The following is a 26485-nucleotide window of genomic DNA, read 5'->3' as shown; positions in this document are numbered from 1 at the left end:
CACAGGAGCACGTACTAGCTACCTAGCAGGAAAGGGCAAGAAAAAAACTATTAGAAAGTACTAATAATTAATGGGATCCTTTCTGAAGGAGGTACTTAGGAAATCTTTCCGTTGTATGAATTCAATATTTCACGTGCAGGTTTCCCTATGGGCACAGGGCAGGGAGTATCCCTCTTCCAAGGAACAAGGCATGACGCATCCCTCCACGTCACCGGGGCCGACAGCAGAGCCAATCTGGATGTCAAGATCATCCCCAGGAGGCCAGGCAGCAGCAGGCCGGGCCTCCCCACTCTCCAGGGCCAGGCCCAGCCAAGTGCAGATCCTGCCCAGCCTGGGAACAGCCGCTTGTCCTCCACCCTCCCCTGGAAATCTAATTTTAAGTGGTCTCTATTTCAGGAGTGATGAGAAAGACCTGAGGGTAGCACATATAACCTGAGACCCAGAGCTGCAGGATGCCACACTGCGCCAGGAAGGAACCTCCAACTCAATGGTGCTTTTCCCTGGCACCTGGGCTCAAAAGGCACAGGGATGACAAGAACTACAGCCGGGGCTTTTCAACATCAGGAGGGCATCATCCAGAATGGGTGGCGCCTACTTTCACCCGCTGTGCAGACCCACAGACAAGGGGGAGTTTCACAAATAAGCTCTCATTTACTAGTCGGGATAAATGTCCATGAGGTAAAACAGAGAGGGAGAGAAAACTGCTTCTCTTACCGGACTATTTTAAGTAAATGTGCAGAACACCCAGGTTCTTTTCAAAATAGTTTCTTCTTTCTCTTTTTTTTATTTTTGTTTATTTATTTATTTAGACAGAGAGAGACACAGCGAGAGAGGGAACACAAGCAGGGGGAGTGGGACAGGGAGAAGCAGGCTTCCAGCAGAGCAGGGAGCCCGATGCGGGGCTCGATCCCAGGACCCTGGAATTATGATCTGAGCCAAAGGCAGACGCTTAACGACTAAGCCACCCAGGCACCCCTAGTTTCTTCTTTCTGAGAAGATCTGTGAGGACCAGAACTACTGGGTACTATCCTCATAATTGGAAGTTTTTTTTTTTTAAAGATTTTATTTATTTATTTGAGAGAGAGAGAATGAGAGATAGAGAGCACAAGAGGGAAGAGGGCCAGAGGGAGAAGCAGACTCCCTGCTGAGCAGGGAGCCCGATGTGGGACTCGATCCCGGGACTCCAGGATCATGACCTGAGCCGAAGGCAGTCGCTTAACCAACTGAGCCACCCAGGCGCCCCCATAGTTGAAGATTTTTATCACGAGAGCACAAGTCTTTCATAATTTAAACAGAAACTGCCAATAAAAAATCTAAATTAAAAATGTAAGGGGAGGCGCCTCGGTAGCTCAGTTGGTGAAGCAACTGCCTTTGGCTCAGGTCATGTCCTGGGGGGTCCTGGGATGGGGCCCTGCACTGGGCTCCCTGCCCAGCGGGGAGTCTGCTTCTCCCTCTCCCTCTGCCCTTCCCCGTTTGTGCACACACACTCATGCTCCCTCTCTCTCAAATAAATAAATAAATAAAAACTTTAAAATATATATATATAAGGGGAGCAAAAAGTTAACATTGATTAAAACTAAGTTGAGAACACAGGTGAGCTATAAACTTCATGTTCTTCTTATTATGCAACATTTCATGAATGTAAAAAGAGAAAAGGGAAACACGTTTCGCATGTTTCTTCCCAGAGGCCAGGCAAGAAGGCCCTGGCCATTCCCGCAGGGCGCACTGGTGCTTGGGTCTCCCTGCAGCCTGCGCAAGCCCCCGGCCCCATCACAGCCACGTGGGGCTCCCACCTCAGCAAAGGTGCTGCTCTGAACCTTCATTTCTTTGCTGGAAAAGGAAAAATGCCACAAGACAGGCACAACTCACTCATGTAGCAAACAAGAGGTACTGACTGAAACCGAGGCCAGGAGAGCCCGGAGGCCCGCAGGTCTGGGGCTGCACCCCCAGCAGGGGTCAAGGCTATGCTGTTTTATACATTGTTTTAAATAACAAAGAAATAGTAAAGGTCGTTAAATGTTTCCCAAAAGCTCTGAAGAGACATTGATACCGACATTTCCAAACAAGGGGACAGAAAAGCTTCCTAAGACCTTGCTAATGGGACACAAGGACACAAGATGGAATATGTTGATGACTGATTAGAATAAAAATTAACTGCATCAAAAACCAAACCAAACCAAACCAAATAGAAAGATCAACAGATAGATGCTTTTTAAAGCTTTCATCTACAAAGTCATGGCTTAGGTATTTTAACCACGTGATTTACTTGGTGGTAGGAGGCCCCAAATCAACCCTCGAAACCGGAGTAGAACCCTGGAGGGGCCTGAGACCCTCATCTGGGGAAGAACACTGCCCTGGTAACGGGGTCCCCTAGCTACAAGCCCTGAGAAAAGTCAGCCTTCCCAAGAAGGCTGTTCAACAAAGAGCAGCGGCAGGTACTCACTGTAGAAAAAGAGCCTTCACCAAGAATTTTCCCAAACTTGAAGTCTTCAGGCCGTTTCTTCCGAGGCTGTGGTGGTGGCTGTGTGGTGTGCTGCAGCGAGTTGGTGCTCGGTCGGGACTCGGCCGCAGTGCTGTCCATGGTGGGGCCCTGTCTGCTACCACCGGTGGGAATGCCAGGGACTATGCCGGACTCAGTCTGGGTCCTCACCATTGATGGGGATGGGCAAGCACATAACACCACGCTGGACTGAATTGGAACAGTGTCATACTGGTGGACACAGGAAAAAGAGGTTAAGACTCAAAGTGGCTCACTTTTCCTAAATGTATGAACTAAAGTGTTAACACCAAGTACAGGGCAAGCCATATGACATTCTGCCACAGGGTTCAGGCCACTGTTCTCCTCTCCTAAGTCCCTTCCCTGCTCAAATCCCAGCCCCCACCCCTCGTCCCATGTGCCCAGAAACCCCACCATCCAGTTCCTATCTGCCCTCACTCTCCTCCGTCAGCACTGAGTGAACCTCCAACCACCCCTGCCACAGCCAGTTGGCTTTCCCATCACTGCCCAACCTCAATGCCACCTGCAGCCAACACCAGCCCACAGAGGAAGCCAGTCCAAACTCTTTGACCATGGTGTCCGCATCCAGAACTCCTTGCCTAATCACCTACCCACACCTCATACAAAGCTGGACACACAGAAGGTACTCAGTTAGGGCTTGAACACAGACTGGCTTAAGACTGCATCCCACAACCAAATAGAATTTTCACCTAGCAGTCCTAGGGCATGAAGTAGAACTTCATGGAAAGAAGACTCCAGGAACTGTCAGCTACACATAAAAGTTACAGCTGAGGGCGCCTGGGAGGCTCCGTCAGTTGAGCGCCCGACTCTTGAGCTCAGCTCAGGTCATGATTTCGGGGTCATGAGTTCAAGCCTGGCGTTGAGCTCCCCACTGGGTGTGGAGCCTACTTCAAAAAGAAAAAGCTAACATTTGATAAAAATAAATAAGTTTCTCAAAAAAGACAGCAGTGGGCTAACTAGTTAACAACTGGGAAACTACCTGATCGAGAGCCCAGCTGCTCACTTCAACCAAAGTTACCTCCGAGCCAGACAGAGTGTTAGGTTTTTAAATTACTTAAACAAATTCAAAATTTAACAAATTTTAAAAATTATTCAAGGGAATCCCTACTAACATCCCAGCTGGCTTTGCAGAAATTGACGAGCTGATCCTAAAATTCACATGGGACACAGAAAAGCCAAATAATCTCAGAAAAGAACAAAGCTGAACAACTACCTTATCACACGACCTGATTTCAAAGCTTACTACAAAGCTACACTAACCAAGACAGGGTGGTCTTGGCACAGGACAGACGCAGAGAGGAGCAGAACAGAGCTTAGAAGTACAGGCCTAGATGTCTATAGTCTACTCATACTTGAGAAGGGCACCATGACTCTTCAGTGAGTAGGGACATTTTTTTTCAACAAATGCATAGCCAAACACAAAAAGAATGACGTCGAATGCCTTTCCTGTATCATATACAAAACCTAGCTCAAATGTACAAAAGATCTACGTGTAAGAACTAAAACTGTAAAACTCTTAGAAGAAAATCTATGAGTAAATCCTCCTGACCTTGACAATGGCTTCTTAGATATGAGACCAAAAGCACAAACAACAAAAGGAAAAAAAAAAACAAAAAACACAGACCAAAGGGACTATAGCAAAATTAAAAACTTCTGCGCTTCAAAGGCACCATCAAGAAAGTGAAAAGACAACACATGGAATGGCAGAAAGTATTCGTAAATCACGTTATCTGCTAAGGGACTTGTATGCAGAAGACATAAAGAGCTCTTACAACTCAATTAAAACACACACACACACACACACACACACACACACACACTCTTAAAAACCAGGCAAGGAATCTGAATAAACATTTTTCCAGAAAGACATACAAATGGCCAATGAGCACACGATGAGATGCTCAACATCATTAGTCATTAAGGAAATGCACATCAAAGCCACGAGAAGGTTCCTCCTCACACCCACAAGGGTGGCTAGAATCAAAAAGACAGACAGTAACAAGTGTTGGTGAGGATGTGGAGAAGTCGGGACCCTCACCCATTGCTCTGGGAATGTAAAATAGTGCAGCCGTTTTGGCAGACAGTCCGGCAGTTTCTCAAAAGGAAACAGGCACCATATAAGCAAGCAATTCCACCCCTAGGTGTATATCCAGGAGAAATCGAAACCTATGTCCACATGAAACCTGTACAAGAACGTTCACAGCAGCATGACACCTAACAACTAAAAGGTGAAAACAACCCAGATGTCCACCAGTGGATAAATGGATAAACAAAACATAGTCTAGCCAAAAAACGGGAGTATTATTCGGCCATAAAAAGGAAGTACTGAGACACACTACAACATAAATGAACATGGAAAACATTATGCTCAGTCAAAAGGGCCAGACACAAAAGGCCACATATTGTGGGATTCCAGTTCCATCAAATATCCAGAAGAGGCAGATCCACAGACAGAAAGCAGATGAATGATCATCAGGGGCTGGTGGGTGAGGGGTCTGCTAATGGGTCTTGGGCTTCTTTTTAGGGTGTTGAAAATGCTCTGGAACTAGATTGTGATGATGGCTGTATAACTTTGTGACTACACTAAAACCCACTGTTTGAACAGGTGAACTGTACAGTATACAAATTATGTCTCAATAAGCTGCTAACAACAGTCAAACCACATATGACTGCCTTCATTTATATACAAAAACTCATTCAAATTTATACACCATCAAGACGTTAGGTGAAGAAATGGACAAAGGGTGGGCACCAAAAAAACTCGAAGAACCAAGAAACGAAAATGTGCAAGGTATCCAAAGACAATGGCACTGGACATTTGTAATTACGGGAGAGGCTAGAGGACAGAGACAGTAACGATGATTAAATATGTTAACACACAGGAACACCAAATGCTGGCAAAGCCACGATAAAAGAGGGTACCCTCTCTAACTGCGGCTTGCACCAATAAACCCGTGATGCTGTTACCATGTCTTCTGAAAAGCAATTTGGTAATTTGTGAAGAAAGCAATGACAGAACAGTTGCCAATGAGACACAAAGAAATACTACAGAAACAGGAGAAGAAAATAGTAAAAATTTAGGTGGGCATTAAGAAAGGATTAGACAAGGGCACCTGGGTGGCTCAGTCGTTAAGCGTCTGCCTTCGGCTCGGGTCAGGATCCCAGGGTCCTGGCATCGAGCCCCACATCATGCTCCCTGCTCGGCAGGGAGTCTGCTTCTCCCTCTCCCTCTGCCCCTCTGCCCTGCTCGAGCTCTCTCTCTCTCTCTCTCTCCCTCTCAAATAAATAAAATCTTGGGGAAAAAAAGGATTAGACAGTCTCCAAGTTAAATCAGAAATACATACAAGTTCACCCACAACCACAAAGAAAATTGCCTTTCCCAGCTCTGACTCTGAAGTGTTCTAGCAGTGACATCATGAGCCAACCCACCACCAGATTGCTGGGAGAACACCACAAAATGAACCCAGAGCATCCAGATTGCTTCTTATAGTACTCCCCATTAAAAGAAGTCAGGAAAAAAAAAAACGCAAAAACAACACAGGAGAGCAGTTAACACCATGTCTGAAAAGGAGGAGGCCTCCACAAGTGTCTGTGGTAGGAGGAAAGGGTGGGGAAGCTGGCCTGGAGGGGCTGTTACTAACCAAGCTGTGACCCCTGTAAACCCTAAAAAGACATCAGTAAGTACTGCTAATCAGAGTAAGCCAAAACAGAAAGATCCTGAGTCTGTAAGGATATACACAGGTGACAAGAAGTCTATCAACACTATAAAAACGCAGGTTGATTACAATGAACATTTCATTTCATAAATCTGAATAACTAAGGGAGCGGTCTTACAGAGTCTGTCTCTTATACTGTTTGTTCATAAAGGACAAACATTTCCTCTCCATTTAAACAGGGCAAGGAGACACACAGGGAACTATGAAGAAACCAGAGGCCTGCAGAAAGTGTGCCATGAACAGGAAGGACAGGTGGGCAGGTAGCCAGTACTGTGCCCTGGGTCACAGCTCAGCCATCACAAGAGGAGAGCCAGAGGAGAAGCTCACCTTGAGATGCACTAAACACATGGAAGTCCAAAACCAATCTAGAGAGACAACGATGACGGCAGAGGCAGTGGGCCAGGTCCTCTAGCTGGACTGCGAGTTGAAGTGCACATTCATGGAAAACGGCTGTTTTCTTGAATGTTCTATGGCTCGGCAGTAAGCCAAGTGTGCCTCACATATACTCCATCTCACAGGAGGTACCAAGGGTTGGACCAAGCTGAGGTGCAATCAGTACCTTAATGGTTTGTCCCTTTATAAGCAAAGCATGTACCATAACAGAAGCATCATCAAATTCAGTACCTTCCCCCCAGAGATGAGCAGGAACTTCTCTGTCCTCCAGGGCAGTTAGGTGGGGAAGAGTCACAGTCGCCAGGCTAAGGCCCATCAAGAACTATGACAGGCCTGGACTGTCCTCACAAGCCAGGCCAGCTACACTGGCAAGGGAGGGCTGTGCACACAGAGCACTGGGTGTTCACGGGACTCCTGGACACAACCAAGGGCACGTGCTCCCTGGGCCTCCAGGGTCATCCCAGGTGCAGACCCTCAGGTGCAGGACCGAGGAGCAGCTGGACTGTGTGACTTAAAGGACACACACAAGGGAGGGGAAGTGGGAAGGAGCCAGCACTTCCAATAGCACAGTCCCGGGCACGGCAGCAGTGCTGTGAACTAATCTGGCCACAGGGTCCCATGGGGGAGGGTAGAGAAGAGCATGGCCTGTCTCTGTCGTGCCCCCCCCACACACCTGTCCCAGCTACTGTGTAAATCAGATCAATGTGGCCTCACCTAAATTCACCTGTGTGCCCAGTCTCCTGTCAAGCAAGGCTCAAGGAGACAGCAGAAGAGACGCACGAGACCGTGACACACACTGCTTTATTTAAAAACCAACAAGAGAAATACTGACCAAAATCTCAAACATGAAGTTAATAAAGAACAAAATATGACGGGCTGATTCATGGACCTGGAGAAATGTTAATTGTGCATGGACAAGATTCTGGACTCAATGACAGTTCCAGTAAGTAAAGGCGCTGCCATATCTTCACGTGGATGGTTGGGCACAGGTGGGGTCAGCCCGAGGCTTCTTCACAGTGGGCAGAACCTCAGTCCTGGGAGGTGCAGTAGGTGACATCCAAGAGCAGTGAAGAGTTTCCCAAAGGGTCAGCCACTAGGCCTGAGGAGGCTGGGCACTGCAGGCAGCAGCTGTCCACGGCCACAGAAAGCCAGGGGGCCCTGGAGACCTGGGCGGGACAACCCCCACCCAGCAAACTGGCTATTCTGGGGACAAAGGACCCTGATAACAAACATCCTGGGAGGGATAACAAGAATGATTACACTGGCTTCAGGAGCACTTAGGAAGAAAAGCTGTTTTCAGCAGACTTCCTGACTGCAAACTGACCAACGGGAACAGCAGTTCCCCCAAAACAATGACCAGGTAAGTCTGATGGGACTCTGGTTTACAAGCATGTGTTCCTGAGAGCTTTCTTTCATCAAAGTGGTGTCTATGGTCGTTAAAAGGTCTCCAGAAGAGATTCTCAAGGAGAGCACTGCCCCCCCCCGCCCCCAGGCGGAGCGGCCGTGGAACACACCTCTGCCGGTTCCCAGGCAGGCTGCTGGCCACGCTGTGTGGCACTCTGGGAACTAATGGGCTGGGTTTTGTTTCCTTTTTTTTTTTTTTTAAAGGTTTTCTTTTTTTTGACAGAGAGATAGCACAAGTAGGCAGAGAGGCAGGCAGAGGGAGAGGGAGAAGCAGGCTCCCCGCTGAGCAGGGATTCCCTACTCAGGACCCTGGGATCATGACCTGAGCAGAAGGCAGATGCTTAACCGACTGAGCCAGCTAGGGGCCCTAATGGGCTGTCATGATGGATGTGGACCTGACTCAACAGACCCTGTGACCCAGGGCAGCACGTGGCCTGGCACTGCTGAGGAAGTAGAGCGTCACACTGGAGAAAACCTGCTCCCTTCCTCTCTGCCATCCGTCCACATGTGAGGATTTCCACAGAAAATGCCCAGGCCACCTGAGCAGGTATTGAGAGAAGTGCCATTTGAAAGTCAGGAGGTGTGTGCATTCTGCTGGGAGTGGCAGAGGGAGGGAGACAGGACTCGGACTGCGACCAGCCACTTCCCGCACACCTGCAGTGCCAGGTGGCGGCCCTGTGTCCACACATGGGATGTAGGGGACTCCAAGGCTGAGGCTGCAGCAGCCCAGGGCCAAGCGCACCAGGTCGGCCCACATGTGCTCCCACAGCTCCTTCCCAAAATGAGTGCCTGTTCCCTGGCCAGAAGCAGTGAGCATGAGAACAGCCTCCGTCTCTTGGCTGCCCCAACATGGGGCTCATTCTGGGAGTCACCAAGGCCACACTAAAGCACAGCCTGCTACAGGGGAGCTGACCACCGTGAGCTCCTAGTTTTAGGAAGTTTGCAGCCAGGGACACATCTTCCATCCCAGTGGTTCTCATCTAGGCTGATTCTGCCCCCCCAGGGGACCCTTAGCAATGTCTGGAGACATTTTGGGGTGCTAACTGAGGGAAAAGCGGTATTGCATCTGGTAGGTAGGTACAGAGATGCTGTAAACACCCCACAATGAACAGGACGGCCCCACAACAAGGAATGATCAGGTCTGAGTGACAAAAGTTCCTGGGGGAGAAGTCCTGCTCTATTCTGGCAAACTCCATGCTCCCCTCCCCAGGAAGAACCCCACCAAGTGTTCAGTGACCCCCCCCCCCCCCCCGTGGGGCATGAGGCCCTGCAGCCACCCCTTGGAGCAGGAGGGAGAAGGAAGGACAAGGACCGGAAACTGGGATCCGAGGAGAGCGGCAGGTATACCCAGTCTGAAAAAGGTATATTAACAAACCCTAATGCCGTGTTTGGGAAACAACAAACTCCCATGACCTAAACAGTATACAGGGCAGTGCTGATGAGGCTTGGCGGTAAGACTCCCAACCAGGGGTGTGGCTTCACACCGAGCAATACCAGACTGGGGCAGAAGAAAGCACAGCATCAACATGTTCCCAGCCCTCCCGAGCCCCGTGGCAGTGCAAGGAACCGGGGCCAGCAGCTGCTTCGGGACCTGGAGGAGAGGCACAGAAGGGTGTGGGCACACCCCCAATGGGTGGGTGGGGGTAACAGCCCACTCCCTCAGCAGCCAGACCCACAGTCAACTCTCAAGAGGGTAAGAACTGCAATCCAGCAAAGACACCCACATCTGAAATGTCTCCGCACAACCCCCTGCTCTTGGGAAAGCAGCCCGCTGCTCCAACAGCAGCTGCGAGGCCTGGGCTGGGGACAAGCCCTGGCTTTCTTATTCAGTTTCTCCAGGGCTCTGGGCTCAGCTGGCCAACACACAGGTTTTGGCTGGAACTCTGCTTGACAATGCTGTTTCCAAATGCCAGCCTTTGACATTTCACTTGCTGTAAGATTATACTCAATAATTTCTCTGATTTAAAAGAATTTTTTTAACTAATGAAATAAACTCTCAACTTGGAGCTGGAAAAGTAAAAACAGCTAGAAGTCCACTCTGAGTGCCGTAAAGAACACCATTTATTCCATGGTAAAGCAGGCATATGCAAATAAGAACTCATCCAGCCAGAAGTGGCACATGAGAGAGAAGCCACTGAGCACACCAGACCTACAGCCTCTCAGCTTGTCCCACAATGACAGCTCTCGGAGGGAGGCACCTCTCTGGGAAGGAGCTCCCCCTAGACAGCAGGTAAAGGGACCTGGGATGGAGCCCCAAGTGGGGCTCCCTGCTCAACGGGGAGTCTGCTTCTCCCACTCCCTCTGCCCCTCCCCCTGGTCATGCTCACTCTCTCTAAAAAATGAATAAAAAATTAAAAAAAAAAAAGACTTACAACAATCCCACACATTATTCTTACCACTGTACCCCGCGGGTGGTCTAGGACTGAGATCTTGGGCAGAGAAACACTGTTCTGTATACTTCACGGAGACTGTCGTGAGATAAAAGCTGAGCCCCGGTTTTCCCCGCCTGTAAACACGAATGCACCTGGTACTCTTACCTTTCCTGGCAAGTTCACCCTGCCCCAAAGCACAATTCCAATGAAAGGTTGGAAGGCACTAATAAGCCTCTCCTTTAAGAGACCCACAGCACCTTAGTATACGTTAATATAAACTATTTAGTCGTCTTCCTGTATTGTTGGTAGCTGGCTGAAACCGTCAGCCTGAGCAGAGCCGAGCCGAGTAGAGCCGTGCCGTGCCTGCTTTGGTTTGGCAGGTACCGAAGTAGAAGGCTTGGCCATAGTAAGAGACAAACAGGACGCTTGCTCCAGAGATGGAGACACAGGAAGGTGGTGAGTGGCCCTGAGGCCAGGCTGAGCAGGGGCAGGGAGAGGACACCAAGGGCCTCCACACAAACCAGCAGGCGGCACACACAGTCACAACCACCACCCCCTCTACCTCTCATTCCCAAGGCCCCACTGCCTCCCCCACAACCCTCCACCCCCTGGCTCAGCAGATTCTGTTGCTTGCCACAATTTAGAGCACATCCAGCCACCCCTGTCCTGGGAGGGTAAGGGGAGCTCCAAGACCTTGAGCCCACCCACTGCAGACAACTCAGGCTGTCAAGGAGACTCCCGTAAGTACACCTTACTCTCCAAAGCCACAGATTCTCTGTTACTTCATAGGAACATATGTGCTCATTTTTGCTCATCAGTTTCCTTTAAAAAAAAAAAGACTTTTATCTGACAGAGCGAGCGTGTGTAAGCGGCGGGGTGGGGGGGCAGAGGGAGAGGGACAAGCAGACTCCACACTAAGCATGGAGCCCGACCCAAGGCTCAATCTCACAACCCTGAGATCATGACCTCAGCTGAAGCCAAGAGTCAGATGCTCAACTGAATGTGCCACCCAGGCGCCCTGCTCATCAGAGTTTCTTAAAGAAGGTAAATTAACTACATTACTAATTCAATAAACATTACCACTGTGCTTGCAAGTGCCCAGGGACATGGCCGTAAGGCAGATGTGGTCCCTGCCCCCAGGAACCGACATCCTGACAGGGTAATGGGTCTGATGCCATTTACAAAACTGGCTGGCCAAAGCTGGGAGGGTGGCCACGACAGAGATGGGCCAGTGCTGGGGGCACGAAGTAGCCCAGCACAAAGTAGCCCAAGCAGACCTGTGGCTGCCATGCGGCTAAAGCGTGAGTTGGCAGGAGGCTTGGTGGAGGGAGTCTCTCAGGTGCTGGGAGTGGCCTCAGGTGGAGAGCCAGGAGGGTGCTGGCAGCTTAGATGGGGCTGCACGGCAGGGAGGAGAATATTCATGTACAGAAAGCAAAATGTAATGACAGCTAATCATGTATCACATTTTTTTAAAGACTTTTTTATTTGAGAGAGAGAGACAGAGAGCGTGTGCTTGGGCGAGGGAAAGGGTGGGTGTGGGGTGGGAGAAAAAGAGAGAGAGAGAAAGAGAAAGAGAGAGAGAGAGAGAGAGAGAATGAATATCTGAGCTCAGAGTCTGATGCAGGCCAATCCCATGACCCTGAGATCATGACCTGAGCTGAAACCAAGATCTGGCTGCCTCACCGACCACACCCCCCCACTCCGGGTGCCCCGCATGCATCACACATTTTAAAGTTTCACTTTCCTCTAATGTTTCAGATTCAAAACACAGCAGCTGTCACGAGTCAGAAAGAAAAGCAAGTCATTCTGAAATCAACATCCAAGTGAAGTGTAGATTTTTGAGATGGCAATAACAGATGCTGTAAGACGGACAGACACAGACACACCTGCTTTGCCATTATGTGCTTTACGTCAAATGCCAGAGCCCCACCGCAGCTTCAGCGATTTGAAGCAAATGCAGCCCCATCAACACTACAATGCTTTATGCACTTCAACAAATGTTCACTGAGTACCTACTATGTGCCATGCACCGCTCTACGTACTGGAGATGCAACAAAGAACACAGCCAAGCCGACACTCTTAAGGCTACATTCTGGGGGCTCCTGGGTGGCTCAGTCGGTTGCGTGGCTGCCTTCAGCTCAGGTCATGATCCTAGGGTCCTGGGATCGAGTCCCACATCGGGCTTCTTGCTCAGCAGGAAGCCTGCTTCTCGCTCTGCCTGCCGCTCCCCCTACTTGTGCTCTCTCGGTCCCCGACTCTCTGTCAAATGAATAAATCTAAAAGAAAAAAAAAGCAGCTACATTCCAGTATGGCACACAGACATCCCAAAAAACAAACAACAGGTAGCGTTGCAGTGTTGGATGGTGATAACTACCATGAGAAAAGAACGGCCAGGAAGGAAGACAGGACTATTTGAGGTGAGTAGCTGTGGGATATGCAAATTTAAACACAGAAGCCCTTATTGGGAAAGTGACATGGGAGCAAAAACTCAAGGAGATGGGGAAAGCCCTAAGAAATCTGGGGAGAACCTTCTCAGCAGAGGACTGGCCAGTGCAAAGGCCCTGAGGCAAGAGCACCTCAGCAGCTCAGTTTGAACCACAGTACAGGCCACCTCCAGACAGAACCCCTGGGTGCCAGGAAGGGACCTCAGCGCCCCTGAAAAATTCCTTCTGGGGTCACTTCTGGTAATCTCTGGGTACCTCGGAGTGCAGGGGTGAGAGCATGAGAAATGGGGCTGCCCAGAAGGGCCCAGGCATCTCCTGAACCAGAGTGTGATGCTAGCCTAGCCCCAGCTGTACTATCCTGCGTCAGCCCTGGGCTCTGAGATGCTGGCCACCAGACCACTGGTACTCTGGTGTCCCCTCTGCTCCAGCAATTATGGGCACAATCACACAGGAACCTGTCATGGGCAGCCTTGATGCTTAATGCATCCATCCTCCTTCATGGAAATCTGCAATTTCCTTCCTGTCTCAGCCACCACATGCCAGCCAAGCACCTCAGTGCAAGACCCAGCCCTCCGGGCCCCTTCCTGCTGGAGATGTCTGTAGGGTCAGCTGGATGCTCGTGCTTTCTTTTCCCAAAGCTGTAACTCACCAGCACGGGTGTGTTCTAGCAATGACGTTTACTTCTGTAGCTAAGAAAGATAGCCACGGTATGACTCTTTGAAGCATTTAAGCATCAACTGTGGAACAAAAAGCCTAAGAGAAAAGCCCTCTTCCAGTGTGAAAAGTCCAAATGTTTATATGTGTAATAGCTGTTATTCTTAACAGCTAATTTTTTTTTTAAAACATCTCGAGGTGGTACTTAAGCAGCATAAACAGCATGGAACCGGTCTGCCACAATCTGGGGGACACGTGCTGACTGGTGGCCTCACAGGGCAGGTTCTGGTCCCAAGATGCCCCTCCCAGCTTGCCAGCACTGCGCCCTGTGGAGGCAGCACAGCCCAGGGATCGCCGGTGACCCAGGACCTGCGGGTGAGTCATTCCCTCCCGGCACAACCCAGTTAGCTTGCCACCCACCTGACGACCCAAAATTGTGGTAAGTAAATAATTTTGGTTACTCAACAGTTTCTGAAATTTAAATTTCTAGATATTTAAAGTAACAAAACCCTAGTTATGCCTGTCCCGCATCCCCATCCTCCCTAATAAAATGAAGCTGATCACAAGTTCTCAAAAACACAGCCCTCTGCCTGGTCCCGTGGGCACCATGTCACCATGAGAGTTATGATCGTTCACCTTTCCTACCCACACGTGCATACTCCAAGTCCAAGCCCCTCACACCCAAGGAATGGCTGGGCGCAGCGAGCTGCTTCGCCAGCTTCACAGCAGGGGCCGGCCTACATCAGCGCTGCCCCTCTCCTGCCAGAAGCCCCCCTACGGGCACGCCCAGCCCTTACCGTTCGGCCCTCACTTCCCAGTACCAGTAGCACCCCACCATCTCCCCCTCCCTCCTGTGCGGCTGCTCAGGACAAGCTTCAGTAACTGCCTCACCGCTGGGAAGGGGGAAGATGTGTCTATCGTGTAGCGTGCTCGAGAACGAGGAAGGACAGCTGTTCTCAATTGAACCTGGCTATGAGAATCAGTGCCATTGACCTCTGGCACCTTGAAGCCTCTGGAAAAGGTGTCACCGTGTCCCCCCCCCAACTCCTCTCAACATGACTCTCATTCTGTACAGATCAGTGTGTGGTAGACAGTAAGCAGGAGTGCTACCTGCTGTGCTCACTTACCTTTTCAGAGTGGGGACCACAAGCAGCCCTGCACAAGAGCGACGCTGACAGGAAGACAAGCACGAGTCTTAAACAACTGATTCCCAGGGGTGCCTGGGTGGCTCAGGTGGGCTCTTGATTCAAACCCCCAACGTGGGACTCCACGCTGAGTGTGAAGTCGGCTTGAGGATTCTCACGCCCTCTGCCCCTCCCCCTGCGCGCATGCACAAGCACTGTTCTTAAGTAAATCTTAAAACAAATAAACAAAACCCTGACTTCTAAGTGAACTTGTAAGAATACAATCCATTTGTAAACCGGGCGTTTTCCGAACACTTAAATTTGTTTCATACAAATTGTATGTAAAAACTTAAAGAATTTCAACTTCTTTGACAGTTTGAGTATTGAGTTCAACAGTCCCCTCTTAGAAGTAGAAACTTTCAAGGGACAATTAATTTGAGATCGAGTTACATTTTCATATCCACCCAAAATGTATTAAGTCTCAACTAGGGGCGCCTGGGTGGCTCAGTCGTTAAGTGTCTGCCTTCAGCTCAGGTCATGATCCCGGGGTCCTCCCTGCTTGGTGGGAAGCCTGCTTCTCCCTCTCCCACTCTCCCTGCTTGTGTTCCCTCTCTCGCTGCACCTCTGTCAAATAAATAAATAAAATCTTAAAAAAAAAAAAGGCTCAACTGAACTATATAGTACACTAATCACCCACTAAGAATTAAGGAAAATATCAGCATCAAAATATCCAGTTATCTACCATTCACAACTGCTAAAAGTAACAAATGTTTTTGACATACAAGTTAAAATGCAAATAAACTTGGGACAAAGGAGAACAAATGACCCACAGATTTCCTTCGAGCGTCCCACCCAGTCTCAGGCACCAGCTTCATTAACCCTTAGGAGACTACCAGGTAGACGGAAGCTTATTTTAATTTTAATTTTTTTGAAGATTTTCTTTTTAAGTAATCTTTACCCCCAACATGGGACCCAAACCTACAACCCCCCCCCCCGTGACCGAGAGTTGCATGTTCCACCGACTGAACCAGCAAGGCGCCCCTGGAAGCTTATTTTGAAAATACAGAGCCCCAGGTTTTTACAGCACATCTCACAGTCAGTAATCAGTGATGGCAAGACAGCCCTCACTGGGCAGGTGGGAAAGCCAGGCAGGGGTGGGCAAGCTCAGCCAGGCCAGAGGAGGCTGCTTCCAGGGTCTGGGGAGAAGCCACAGCAACTCCCAGGCCTGCCCCATCTGCACAAGGGACAGGGGATGGGGCTCAAACTGTAGAGTTGCTCTTAAGCCTGAAGTGGTTTGAAGGTGGTGTTAGGATGGGAAACTCATGGTTTTTCCTCTTTTGTTTAAAAAATGTAGTTTAGGGGCGCCTGGGTGGCTCAGTTGGTTAAGCGACTGCCTTCGGCTCAGGTCATGATCCTGGAGTCCCGGGATCGAGTCCCGCATCGGGCTCCCTGCTCAGCGGGGAGTCTGCTTCTCCCTCGGACCCTTCCCCCTCTCATGCTCCATCTCATTCTCTCTCTCAAATAAATAAATAAATAAAAATGTAGTTTAAAACACTTCACAATGAAACGTGATTTATCCACACATCCCGCTGACAGGCATTCACTGAACACCTACTATGAGCCCAATCCTACCTGAGCCCCTGGGACAAGGAGAAAAGGCAACAGCACCTGGGTGGACACCAGGAGGCAGAGTGGGATTTGCAGGAAGAAGACTAACTGGCAATTCTCAGATCCTTCCAGATGTTTCTTTATCTGTGTCTTATCTTTATCTCTTCAAGAAGGATAAAATGCCAATTAAGCAAGGATTTCAAACAAAGGAGGAGCTTGGGGAGCCTGAGGCCAGACTCAGGGTTGGTGTGATGAGATCAAGTCTTTCACCTTGAGGGGAAGGCCACATCTCTCCACAAGCCAAGGATTCAAAGCTGTGGCCCTACACCCTCCATATCTCAGCAATGCAAGTAAGGTTCTTGAAACCTGTCTTGGCTCCCAACGATTTTACAGTTCTTTTTTTTCTTTTTTGTAAAGATTTTATTTATTTGACAAAGAGCACAAGTAGGCAGAGGGGCAGGCAGAGGGAGAGGGAGTTGCAGGCTCTCCGCTGAGCAGGGAGCCCGACATGGGGCTGGATCCCAGGACCCCGAGATCATGACCTGAGCCAACTGAGCCCTCCAGGCGCCCCGGGTTTTTACATTTCTACAAACACACTGAGGAAGAACCTAATTCCGTGACACCACAAGAATAAATATCCAAACTCTTAATCATTAGTTACTAAGCTGTCTAAATCTTCTGTGTATGAACTAGTAGTCTGGGCCTCAGATAGACAAGTTACAAGAAAGAAGCATTAGCATGAAACTGTTGGGACTTGCACTCTACAGGTTCGGATCTCAGCTCTGCTTCTCACTGGCTGTCTGACCTTGAACAAGTTACGTCAGTTAACTCTGAGTGGCTCAGGCTCTCCACCTTATAGCAAAGGATAAGGAGAACCAGAGCTCCCAGGCTTGCTGTAAGGATTTATCTGAGAGAGAGAGAGAGAGAGAGTACAAGCAGAAGGGTAGAGAGAGGAAGAGAATCTTATGGGGGCGGAGCCTGACACGGGGCTCGATCCCACCACCCCAAGATCATGACCTGAGCAGAAACCAAGAGCTGAACTACACTCAACCAACTGAGCCCCAGGCGCCCCTTGCTGTGAGGATTTAATGAGTTAATCTATGCAAAGCACACCAGCCAGACTACTCTGGAGGGAGCACACTAAAGGCACTTTTACGATTAAGTAACACAGAAGACACACAAAGGTTTCCCATCCAAGGGTCATCAGATCATCAATTAAGCCTTTTGAGGGAAAAAATGAAGCCCATCCCCTTCCCAAACGTGGTTTATGTGTCTAAGTAAAACGGAATCCACTATATATTGTATTGGGAGGCCCAATTCTAACTCTGAGGCAGAGAAAATGATACAAGGCTGAGCCCCCAAACCACCAGGAGAGAAACCACGATCAAAATCAGGCCCTTCTATGGTCAAGATGCTGCCACACAGCTTAAGGTTCCAGCCAGCAACTTCTCCTTGGGAAAGGATCCCAAACTCAAAAAGCTAAGTGGTCTTTAAACATTATCTGGGCAGAGCGTGCTCTGGGGCTCTGAAACACCCTGAGAGAGGTATAGCTGACACACCACACCGTGGGAACATCTCCCTCGAGGCCCCTGTATAAAAACGAGTGGGAAGCTGCCCCCAATTCAGCCAGCTCATCCCCAAAGGAACACTGCTCTCACATCAACTGGGCTCAGTGGCAAAGAATATTTCAGTAAGAACCTCCTCCCACCCCAAGAGATCCCACAAAGCTAGGCCCAGCAACCACTGCTGCCTCCCCAACTGCCCCAACTTCCACCACGAGGAACAACTGTGGTGCAGTAGCAAAATCCAGGACCCAAGTTCTAGATCTGTGACTTAGCTGAAACCAGGGGTAACCATGGGGAAGCCACACTCTCTGAACCCTAATTTACTCTTCTATCAAATGACCTTGATAACATCGACCCAGCCCTTGAGGGCTGCCGAGTGCCTGCAAGAGACAAGAGCAGGAAGCAGCCTGTGAGGTGTGTCGGCAGACCGGGCGTAGCTAGGGCCTAAAGTGGCAGGAGGGGATTCTCGGCCTGGTGCCTGTCTGCCTGAGCTCCTAACACACACTGGGCCACATGCTATGTGGGCCACATGCTATGTGGGCCACACAAATCTTCAACTGCAGGCAGTCAGGGAGCTGGCCCACACAAGACCAGTGGCCACCAGTCCTCCAGTGCAGCACCACACAAAGCCAAAGGCAGCTTCTCCTAATCAGTGTGGAACCACATTCACCAGGAGAAGCTCCAGGTGGTCAGCAGGCTGGATTTAAAGAAGACCAGAGTAAGACTGTTTCCACTGAACCACGGAACAGGGTGGAGAAAGGGCAAGAAGGAAGGGAGAAGCATTCAGTGGGTAATCCCTGAGGATGCCACTGTACCTGTCTTCCACGCTGTCCTCCAGCCCCTTGGAGCTCGTCCGCCAGCAAGAAGCAGGAGAGGCAGGCGGTAGAACACAAGGTCGGGGCTACCAGCCACCTGTGGTCTAGTCCTCAGGCCTGACAGATGGCAGCCCTCAGCAAACACTGCCTCCTCACTGTTAACTCTGTACAGACGTCACCACACAAACACTAGGCGACGCTGAAGTACAGTCTGCGTGGACACACAGCTCTCCTTACTTCCCGAATTTTGGAAATGCCTAAAGGTAACCTTCACACACCATTAAGTTGATTAACATGAACATCAGGATGCCAGTTACCCCTGAACCGCAGGGGATAAGATTACAATCAGGACGGTCACTCAGAAGACTCCTAAGAACTTAGCCAAACTCTTATGTTTAATGCAGGGTGGTGGGTACACATGCGAAATCTGTTTCTGTGTTCATTCTTTTAATTCCCCATATAATTATATATACCCTTTATGGATAGATACATCTTTACCGGTGCTTAAGATAAAATTAATGAAATGCCATTTTTCCTCTACTTCTAACAAATAATTAACATTTATTAAGTGCTTACTGTTTCCTACACACTCCTCTCAGCATTTTACTCATATTATCATGGTTAGTCCTCAAAATAACTCAACATTCCTTTTTTAAAGATTTTATTTGACAGGAACAGTGAGAGAGGGAACATAAGCGGAGGAGTGGGAGAGGGAGAAGCAGGGCCTCCGGCTGAGCAGGGAGCCCAATGTGGGGCTTGATCCCAAGACCCTGGGATCATGACCTGAGCCGAAGGCAGACGCTTAATGACTGAGCCACCCAGGCACCCCTCAACATCCGTTTTTTTGGGGACACTGACACACAAGGCAGGTCTCTGGCCACAGTCCCACACCCAGCAGTGAAGCCACATTCAAACTCCACCCCAGTTAGCAGAGGGTGTCTCTCAGATGCTGATATTCCATGTCAGCCAGGTAATGAAGAAGTGGGGCCCTAACCTGGCAGGCCCTTTGTGGGGTGCATTTAGTAATCACTACTATAACACACCTTAGGCTCACACCCTCTGCCCTGGCAAATTCATATGCACAGAATCTAGCCTAAAGAGTAAGAAATTCAGACTAAAATTTGCATTACAAAAACATTCATTAAAGGGCTCCTGGCTGGCTCAGTCGGTGGAGCATATAACTCTTGATCTCAGGGTTCTGAGTTCGAGCTCCACAATGGATGCAGAGATTACTTAAAAAACAAAAACAAAAACAAAAAACCCAAAAACCATTCATTAAGAAATTACTAACAACTGGAAAACTGGAAACAGCCTTCGTAAACGTCCACCAACAGAAGCTCACGGTTTACCCAGAGAGGACTAGGACGCCGCCACAGAAGAGGGTTACAGAAAAGCTCAAGCAAAAATGTTAAGTGAAAACAGACAGGAGACAAAACCGTGTCAGGTCCAACGGGGGTCCCAATTTAGTTAAAAAAAAAAGAAGAAGAAGAAGAAGAAGACAGAAAGGAAACAATGAGGATTGCTGGGCCACTGGGTGAAAAACAGATCTTCTAGTGGGCTCCTTGTAACTATTAACCTTGTTAGCTGCCAAGGACAAAGTCCGACCTGGGCAGGGCCAACAGGGCTGGCACAGGAGCTCCCAGAGGGTAGGGGCTTCGAGAGGCCTTCTGAGTGGCCCACCCACCACAGAGACCACTAAGTCCTCCAAGGACACTGGTGATATCACATGGGACCAATAGATCTTTTGAACTTCCAGGTTCACCAGCTCACTCATTCAACAAGGACTCAGGAAGCGTGATGAGATACTTGCTAACGAGATGAATAAGCTAGCATCTTTCAGACACAGATCCTCTCAGTGGGGCAGAAATCATTACCTACCAGTGGGGGCCCAGTGTGGAAATCCTATTTCTGCTTTTCAAGCCTGTCATCCCGGAGCTATATCAGAAAAACAGCAACATTTCAAAGACAATTAATCCATATACTTCAGATTTCATTTCACGGCCAAATAACCTTGGACAAAATCTAGAATATGCATTAAAAGCTTTACTAAGTAAAATCTATTATTAGTCAGAAAACAGTAACAACACTCTCTTGCCTTCTGTTTTGCTTTAAAATTAATAATTTAACATATTAAAGTTGACAACTAAGAAAGACTGGGTTTCTAATCTAAAACCACATTAATTATACACCACTTAAATATGGACCTCACTGGGAATTAAACTCATTCAGCAAACATTTTCCCCACAATCTAGTCTGGAAATCTGAGTGATACCTAACTTGGATCAAAAGGTTACCTCATGAAGCGCTAAGGCCAGCAGATGCTGAGCTGTTTCCTGTCCTACCCAGGGAAGCCAAACCCTGGGGGCCTCTTCTTTCCCACTCTCCAGTTTCCGACCCCAGCTCCTTAGGGGAAACCTCCCACGGCCTCCAAAAGTCAAAACTTAAAATCTAAAGCACATGGGCACTTCCAATGAAATGAGGACCTTTCTCTGGGGTTCCAGCCCTACCATTCCCTCCCCTCCCCTCTGGTGCTCTCTGCTGGGCTGGAGCCCCTCAGTGCTTCCCACACATGTGACTGCTACAGCTGCCCCCATTACCTTCCCCTCCCTGATAATGACTCACTAACTGTGCCCTCTCTTCCTCCTGTGTCCTTCAACCTCATTGCGGACAGGGCTGCACTCTGTCCTTGCCGGCCCACGACTCATGTACCTGCAAGTAAACATCTCCCCTGGCGAGGTGCAAGATTCTTGAGAGCGGTAAAGGGACCTATGGGAACTTCCCACAGTTCCTTAAAATGTCCTGGTTTTGTTTATCTTCCATCAGTTTATCCACACACAAACATATAATCACAGCGATATGGATTAACTGTTCTAGTAACCCTAACAGATTTACCTACCCTGTAAGGAAAATGCCAGACTAATGTGGTCAGACGTTTGATTTTTAACCCTCTGAAAGTTCTCACTCCTTGAAATAGGAAAAAACAAAAACAAAAACCAGCCCCCAGAATGTCACTGGCCACATGAATAAATGTCATCTGGCAGGAACACCCCTCCAGCAACAAACGCTTGCATGGTTTGCAACAGCAGAAGAGACAGCGATTTTGAACAGCGGAAGCCACCTCTCCTGACACCTGAAAAGGCACCATAAGCAGCTGCCCTCCCTTCCTGGGCTCCGTATCTGCAAATTTTGAATAGTTTCTTACTGGGAACAATAATAGCCAACTGAGACACAGAAAGACTGTCCCAGTGTTAATGGCTAACTCCCACAGCGGAACTTCACAACACCATCAGCGTGCAGAGAAAGATCTATTTTGTCTAGCATGACATTCATCCACACCTCCTCTCAACAACCAATTTAAGAGACAGAAAAGGAGGATGAAAGCAGGAAGGGTGGGCAGGCAGGCCCATCTGTATTTGGCCTTCTCTTAGCCTTCAGGCAGGTCAGAGCTCCGAGGCCCATCTGCTCCCCCTGCCAGGAGCCACCACCATCATTTTATCCAGACTGCTCTCCCCTTACACCCGTGCCCTGTTTTCTTCCTATCAATTCCTACCTTCGTAAGTCTCGTAGGTGCTGTGGTTATATAGAAAGGAGGTTGGAGAGGCAAATGTGTAGATGGGAGGGAAAATAAACCAAATTCAGGATTTTCCTGAGATGCTTATCTTCTGAGTTCCAGGCTAGAAAAAACTCCAAATTCTGCTCAGGGTTCAATCTAAAAGCCCCAAGTAACAGCCAAGTTACAGGTTCATCTGTGACTCAAGACAAAGGTCTTCAGACAATGAAGAACTGTAGCTTCACCAGAAAGGAAAAAAGCTAAAAGAGAACAAATCAAACCCAACCACCTACTTTCACAAAGGCCAGGTGACATAACTCCAGCCTCCTGCCTGCAAAGAAAGCAGGAAGGGACTGGGCGCAGAGGACCTGAGCAGTCCAGGGCAAATGCCCATTGGATCACTAGCTGCAAATAATGCAGAGGGACAGGGACCTGGTCCTGATTAGAAACCAGTTCTATCAGGGAGTTTGGGTTCACTCTGCACCTGGGGATATCTCAGTCCCCGTGGTGTCCCGGGAGTGCCCAGGCTGGCAGAAAGCAGCCAGGATAGGCAGGCACCTGGGCCTCATGCCAGCCCTGACCTAGTCCCTAAGTTAGAAGTCCTCCAGGTCCCAAGTATCTTCATCTGGAACTCGGGAGGATCCAAGTGGGTGAGCACGAAGGTCCCTTCCAAAATGGAAATACGGCGGTTGTTGTTCTACGACAAAACCACCAGTATCAGAGAGCAGAGCAGGGCCATAGGCCTAATTCCAGTCAATAAGAAGTAATCCTATTTCACCTCACCAGTGATAAGTCCAGTGACCCCTGATAGGACGCCCCTAGGGGCACCCTACCTCTGTGGGATGCTTCCTGAGCCCATAACCCCAGTGTCATCACCAAAAAACATCCAACAAACCCAAATTGAGAGACAGTCTACAAAATACCTCACCAGTACTCTTCATGAAAAGCAAGGAAAGACTGGGTGCCTGGGTGGCTCAGATGGTTAAGCATCTGCCTTCGGCTCAGGTCATGATCCCGGGGTCCTGGAATCAAGTCCCGCATCGGGCTCCCCACTCCTTGGGAGCCTGCTTCTCTCTCTCTCTCTCTCTCTCTCCCTCTGTCTCTCATGAATAAATAAATCTTAAAAAAAAAAAAAAAAAAGCAAGGAAAGACTGAGAGTGTGTCCTCCACCAAAGGAGACCAAGGAGATGTGAGGATAACTGAGTGTGGCTGCCAGATGGGGCCCTGGGGGGAAACGGAGAGAGCCTCAAGCAGGGCTGCATTCAGTTCAGAGCCTGGCACCCACGCTCATTCCTTAGTTTTGACAGATGTGGAGTGGCTGCACAGATGTTAACATCAGGGGAAGTGGGGTGACAGGTCTCTCTCAAATAAGTAAATAAATAAATCTTTAAAAAAAAGATTTTATTTATCTGTCAGAGAAAGACAGAGAGAGAGAGCGCACGCACGCATAAGCAGGGGGAGCATCAGGCAGAGGGAGAAGCAGGTTCCCCGCCAAGCAAGGAGCCTGATGTGGGGCTCGATCCCCCAGGACCCTGGGACCATGACCTGAGCCTAAGGCAGATGCTTAACTGACTGAGCCGCCCAGGCGTCCCACCCCAAGTTTATTTTAAAAATAAGTTTGGAGGCTTTGATAGCTTCAAGAAAACTTAGAGGATCTGAAAACATCCCGTCATTTAAAAACTTAAGAGTCAGTGCCTCAACGCTAATTTGAAAAATGTAGGTAGGGCTACTGAAGGAAAGTAATACACTTGAAAGATAGAAAAAAACTAACAGAAAAAGTTTAGAATGCATTTCCTAATACCACCACCGTCTTGTTTTCGGAAACAGACATTTCCCAGCACTAGAAATGGTGCTTCCTCCTCAAAGTTCCTCCACACCTGGCTGCGCCCAGGCTGCCTGGCCCTCTGGGCTTGCCCTGCCAGGAAAGCCCCTCCCTGCTCAGTGCACCTGGGCCCAGGTTCTTCTGCGCTCCTCTCTGGGGCAGCCCCACAAAGGCTGGCAGGGCAATGCCCTCCCCTTGGGACACTGTCTCCCTTCAGCCCCCGGGGTAGGGCTCTGGTTGGTGGGGCTCACAGAGGTGGGCAGCCGCATGTAGGCTGTCCTCCACCCACTAAGCTGCCATCTTTTTCACGCACGGATTCCTTTAGGCCCTGAGTGTGCAGCCCTGGTTCTGTCCATGTCTTTTTTTTTTTTTTTAAGATTTTATTTATTTATTTGAGAGAGAGAGAATGAGAGACAGAGCACGAGAGGGAAGAGGGTCAGAGGGAGAAGCAGACTCCCTGCTAAGCAGGGAGCCCGATGCGGGACTCGATCCTGGGACTCCAGGATCATGACCTGAGCCGAAGGTAGTCGCTTAACCAACTGAGCCACCCAGGCGCCCTGTCCATGTCTCTTCTCCATCACCAACCCATCCTCACCCCCTTCCACCCCAGAGACACAAAAACACAGTGCCAGCATCTTGTGCGCAGGAGTTTCCCAAGATCTAAAAAAAAAAAAAAAGGTCATTTAGATTATGAGTTTTGTTTTCTTTTTTTAGGAAAGAGAATAAAATGCATTCACAAATAAAATCTATATTTAGATACACATTTTTGAGGCTGTATATCTGATAATAACCAGCTACGTACACACAATCAATAGAAGACTGTAATTTTGACCAATGAAAACACCCAATGAAAAAAAAATGCCAAACTGCAGGAAGAAAAAACGAGTTAACAATGGGAAAAAAAGGGCAGTAAACGCTGAGCTTCAGAGATCACGCACTGAGGGAACAGATTATTCTCTCAGCCTCCTGTCCAGCCTAAGTCCCAGGCCACTCTGAGAGGAAAGAATGCAGAACAGCTCAGTGCTCACCCTCAAGGAAGGAAGCCAGTTAATAATGACAAGAGCCCGGAAATGAGCAGTTATCAAGCTCCTTAGCTTTCTAAGTAAGTTGGCTTGCAACCTTCCGTGCCTCCCAGGGTCTGGCTGCTGTGACTCTCCAGATGAGACCTTCCTAAGAACACAGCTGAGCAGAATCAGAGTCGCGGCAATTTTCCCAAATGGACTGGTCCCCTCATTTCCCAAAGGAGGGCTCCATGCACCACTGCACACGCCAGGTCTAACATTCCCGTCACTTCTGCCCTCCCCCTAGGTTGGTGGCTCTCTCACTCACGGAGCATGGTGAGTGAGAGGTGCACAGGTCCACGGAGGGAACCTCTAAGACAAGGTGGGCTGCTTGGACAGCCCCCAGGACCATCAGCCAGGGGAGAGTGCACGACGAGAGCACAATGTGGCCGCCCCTCCAGGTGGCACCCAAGGAGGTGGCACTATATCCACCTGGAGCCACAGCTGTGGTGCTGATACAGCTCCACCCAACCACAGAGCACACGCCCCCTTTAGGACAGGACACTTAGAAATTCAAGCCAAGTCGAGGCCTGGGGAGAGCCCTCACCGACCCTGCCCAAAGCAGCAGAGAGAGCTCTGCCATTTCCCCTAAGGTCCCTCTACCATATGGGAATAGGAGCTTGGCTTCTGGTCAGAGGACTATTAGGGTGATCCTCATCCTCAGTTAAGGATCTTTTAAGAAAACTGTCGTCCTTATGGGAAAGCAGCTGCCTCTCATGCAGAGTCCACATCACCAACGTTGGCTCTTCTACAGGTTTGGTACTCAGGTATGGCGACGAGTGGTCCACCGCCAGCCTCGCCCACCACTGCGGCAGTGCCAACAAGAAAAGCCTCAGCTCAAACACTATATGCTCGACACTGACAGTTTGCTCATCCAGATTTAACCCAACAATTGGTCGCCGAAACCTGCCAGGAAGAGCTGTAGTACAAAAAGAAACCAATACCTTTGAAATAAAGCCTTTAAGGGTCAAGAACGTGATACAATATACATGTATAAAAAACAGATATCCCCTTCTTCAATTGTATTTCCCTAGATGATGAAAGAGTGGGACATGAATCCACGTTTTGAACCATCCGATTCCTTCCTAGTTTGGAATGCTTTCATATTGGGCATTAAATAGGCAATAGTTTTATGATGAAACCCTCCCCCGCTCAAGTATATACAACTCTAAATACAAGGAAATCAGAATGCACATGTAGAATTCAGACATGTTTTTGTTAACAAATAGCAAAAATGTTAAGATAGGTATGTGACAAATACACCACAGGAAGCCCAGATATGAGAACCATGAGGAGAAAGCATGAAAGAGTCAGAGAAGCCATCTAGAGATTCAAGGTTCAGAAAAGATAAGGACACAACAAAGCGCAGAACCTGTTTCAGAGCTGACTACATAACAAAACCTGTTGCAGACCAAAGGGGGCAAGGGTGGGGAGGGACA

The 26485-nt window shown here is 49.0% G+C and overlaps 1 protein-coding gene across 2 annotated transcripts in view; it reads right to left on the bottom strand.

Annotated features, from left to right (window-relative positions):
- The window catches only part of PDPK1 (3-phosphoinositide dependent protein kinase 1), a 77764-nt gene that overhangs the window by 42506 nt on the left and 8773 nt on the right, over positions 1-26485 (bottom strand). For both annotated transcript variants that reach the window (XM_028111945.2, XM_088017278.1), the window contains exon 2: positions 2444-2710. In XM_028111945.2, the coding sequence (XP_027967746.1) occupies positions 2444-2710 (267 nt within the window). The remainder of the gene's footprint in view (positions 1-2443; positions 2711-26485) is intronic.

This window comes from Eumetopias jubatus, unplaced genomic scaffold (genome assembly GCF_037043125.1).
Source record: "Eumetopias jubatus isolate StellerSeaLion01/CBP00866 unplaced genomic scaffold, mEumJub1_p1.0 scaffold_12, whole genome shotgun sequence".
Classification (NCBI taxonomy): Eukaryota; Metazoa; Chordata; class Mammalia; order Carnivora; family Otariidae; genus Eumetopias; species Eumetopias jubatus.
This window is presented reverse-complemented; position numbering and strand designations above follow the sequence as displayed.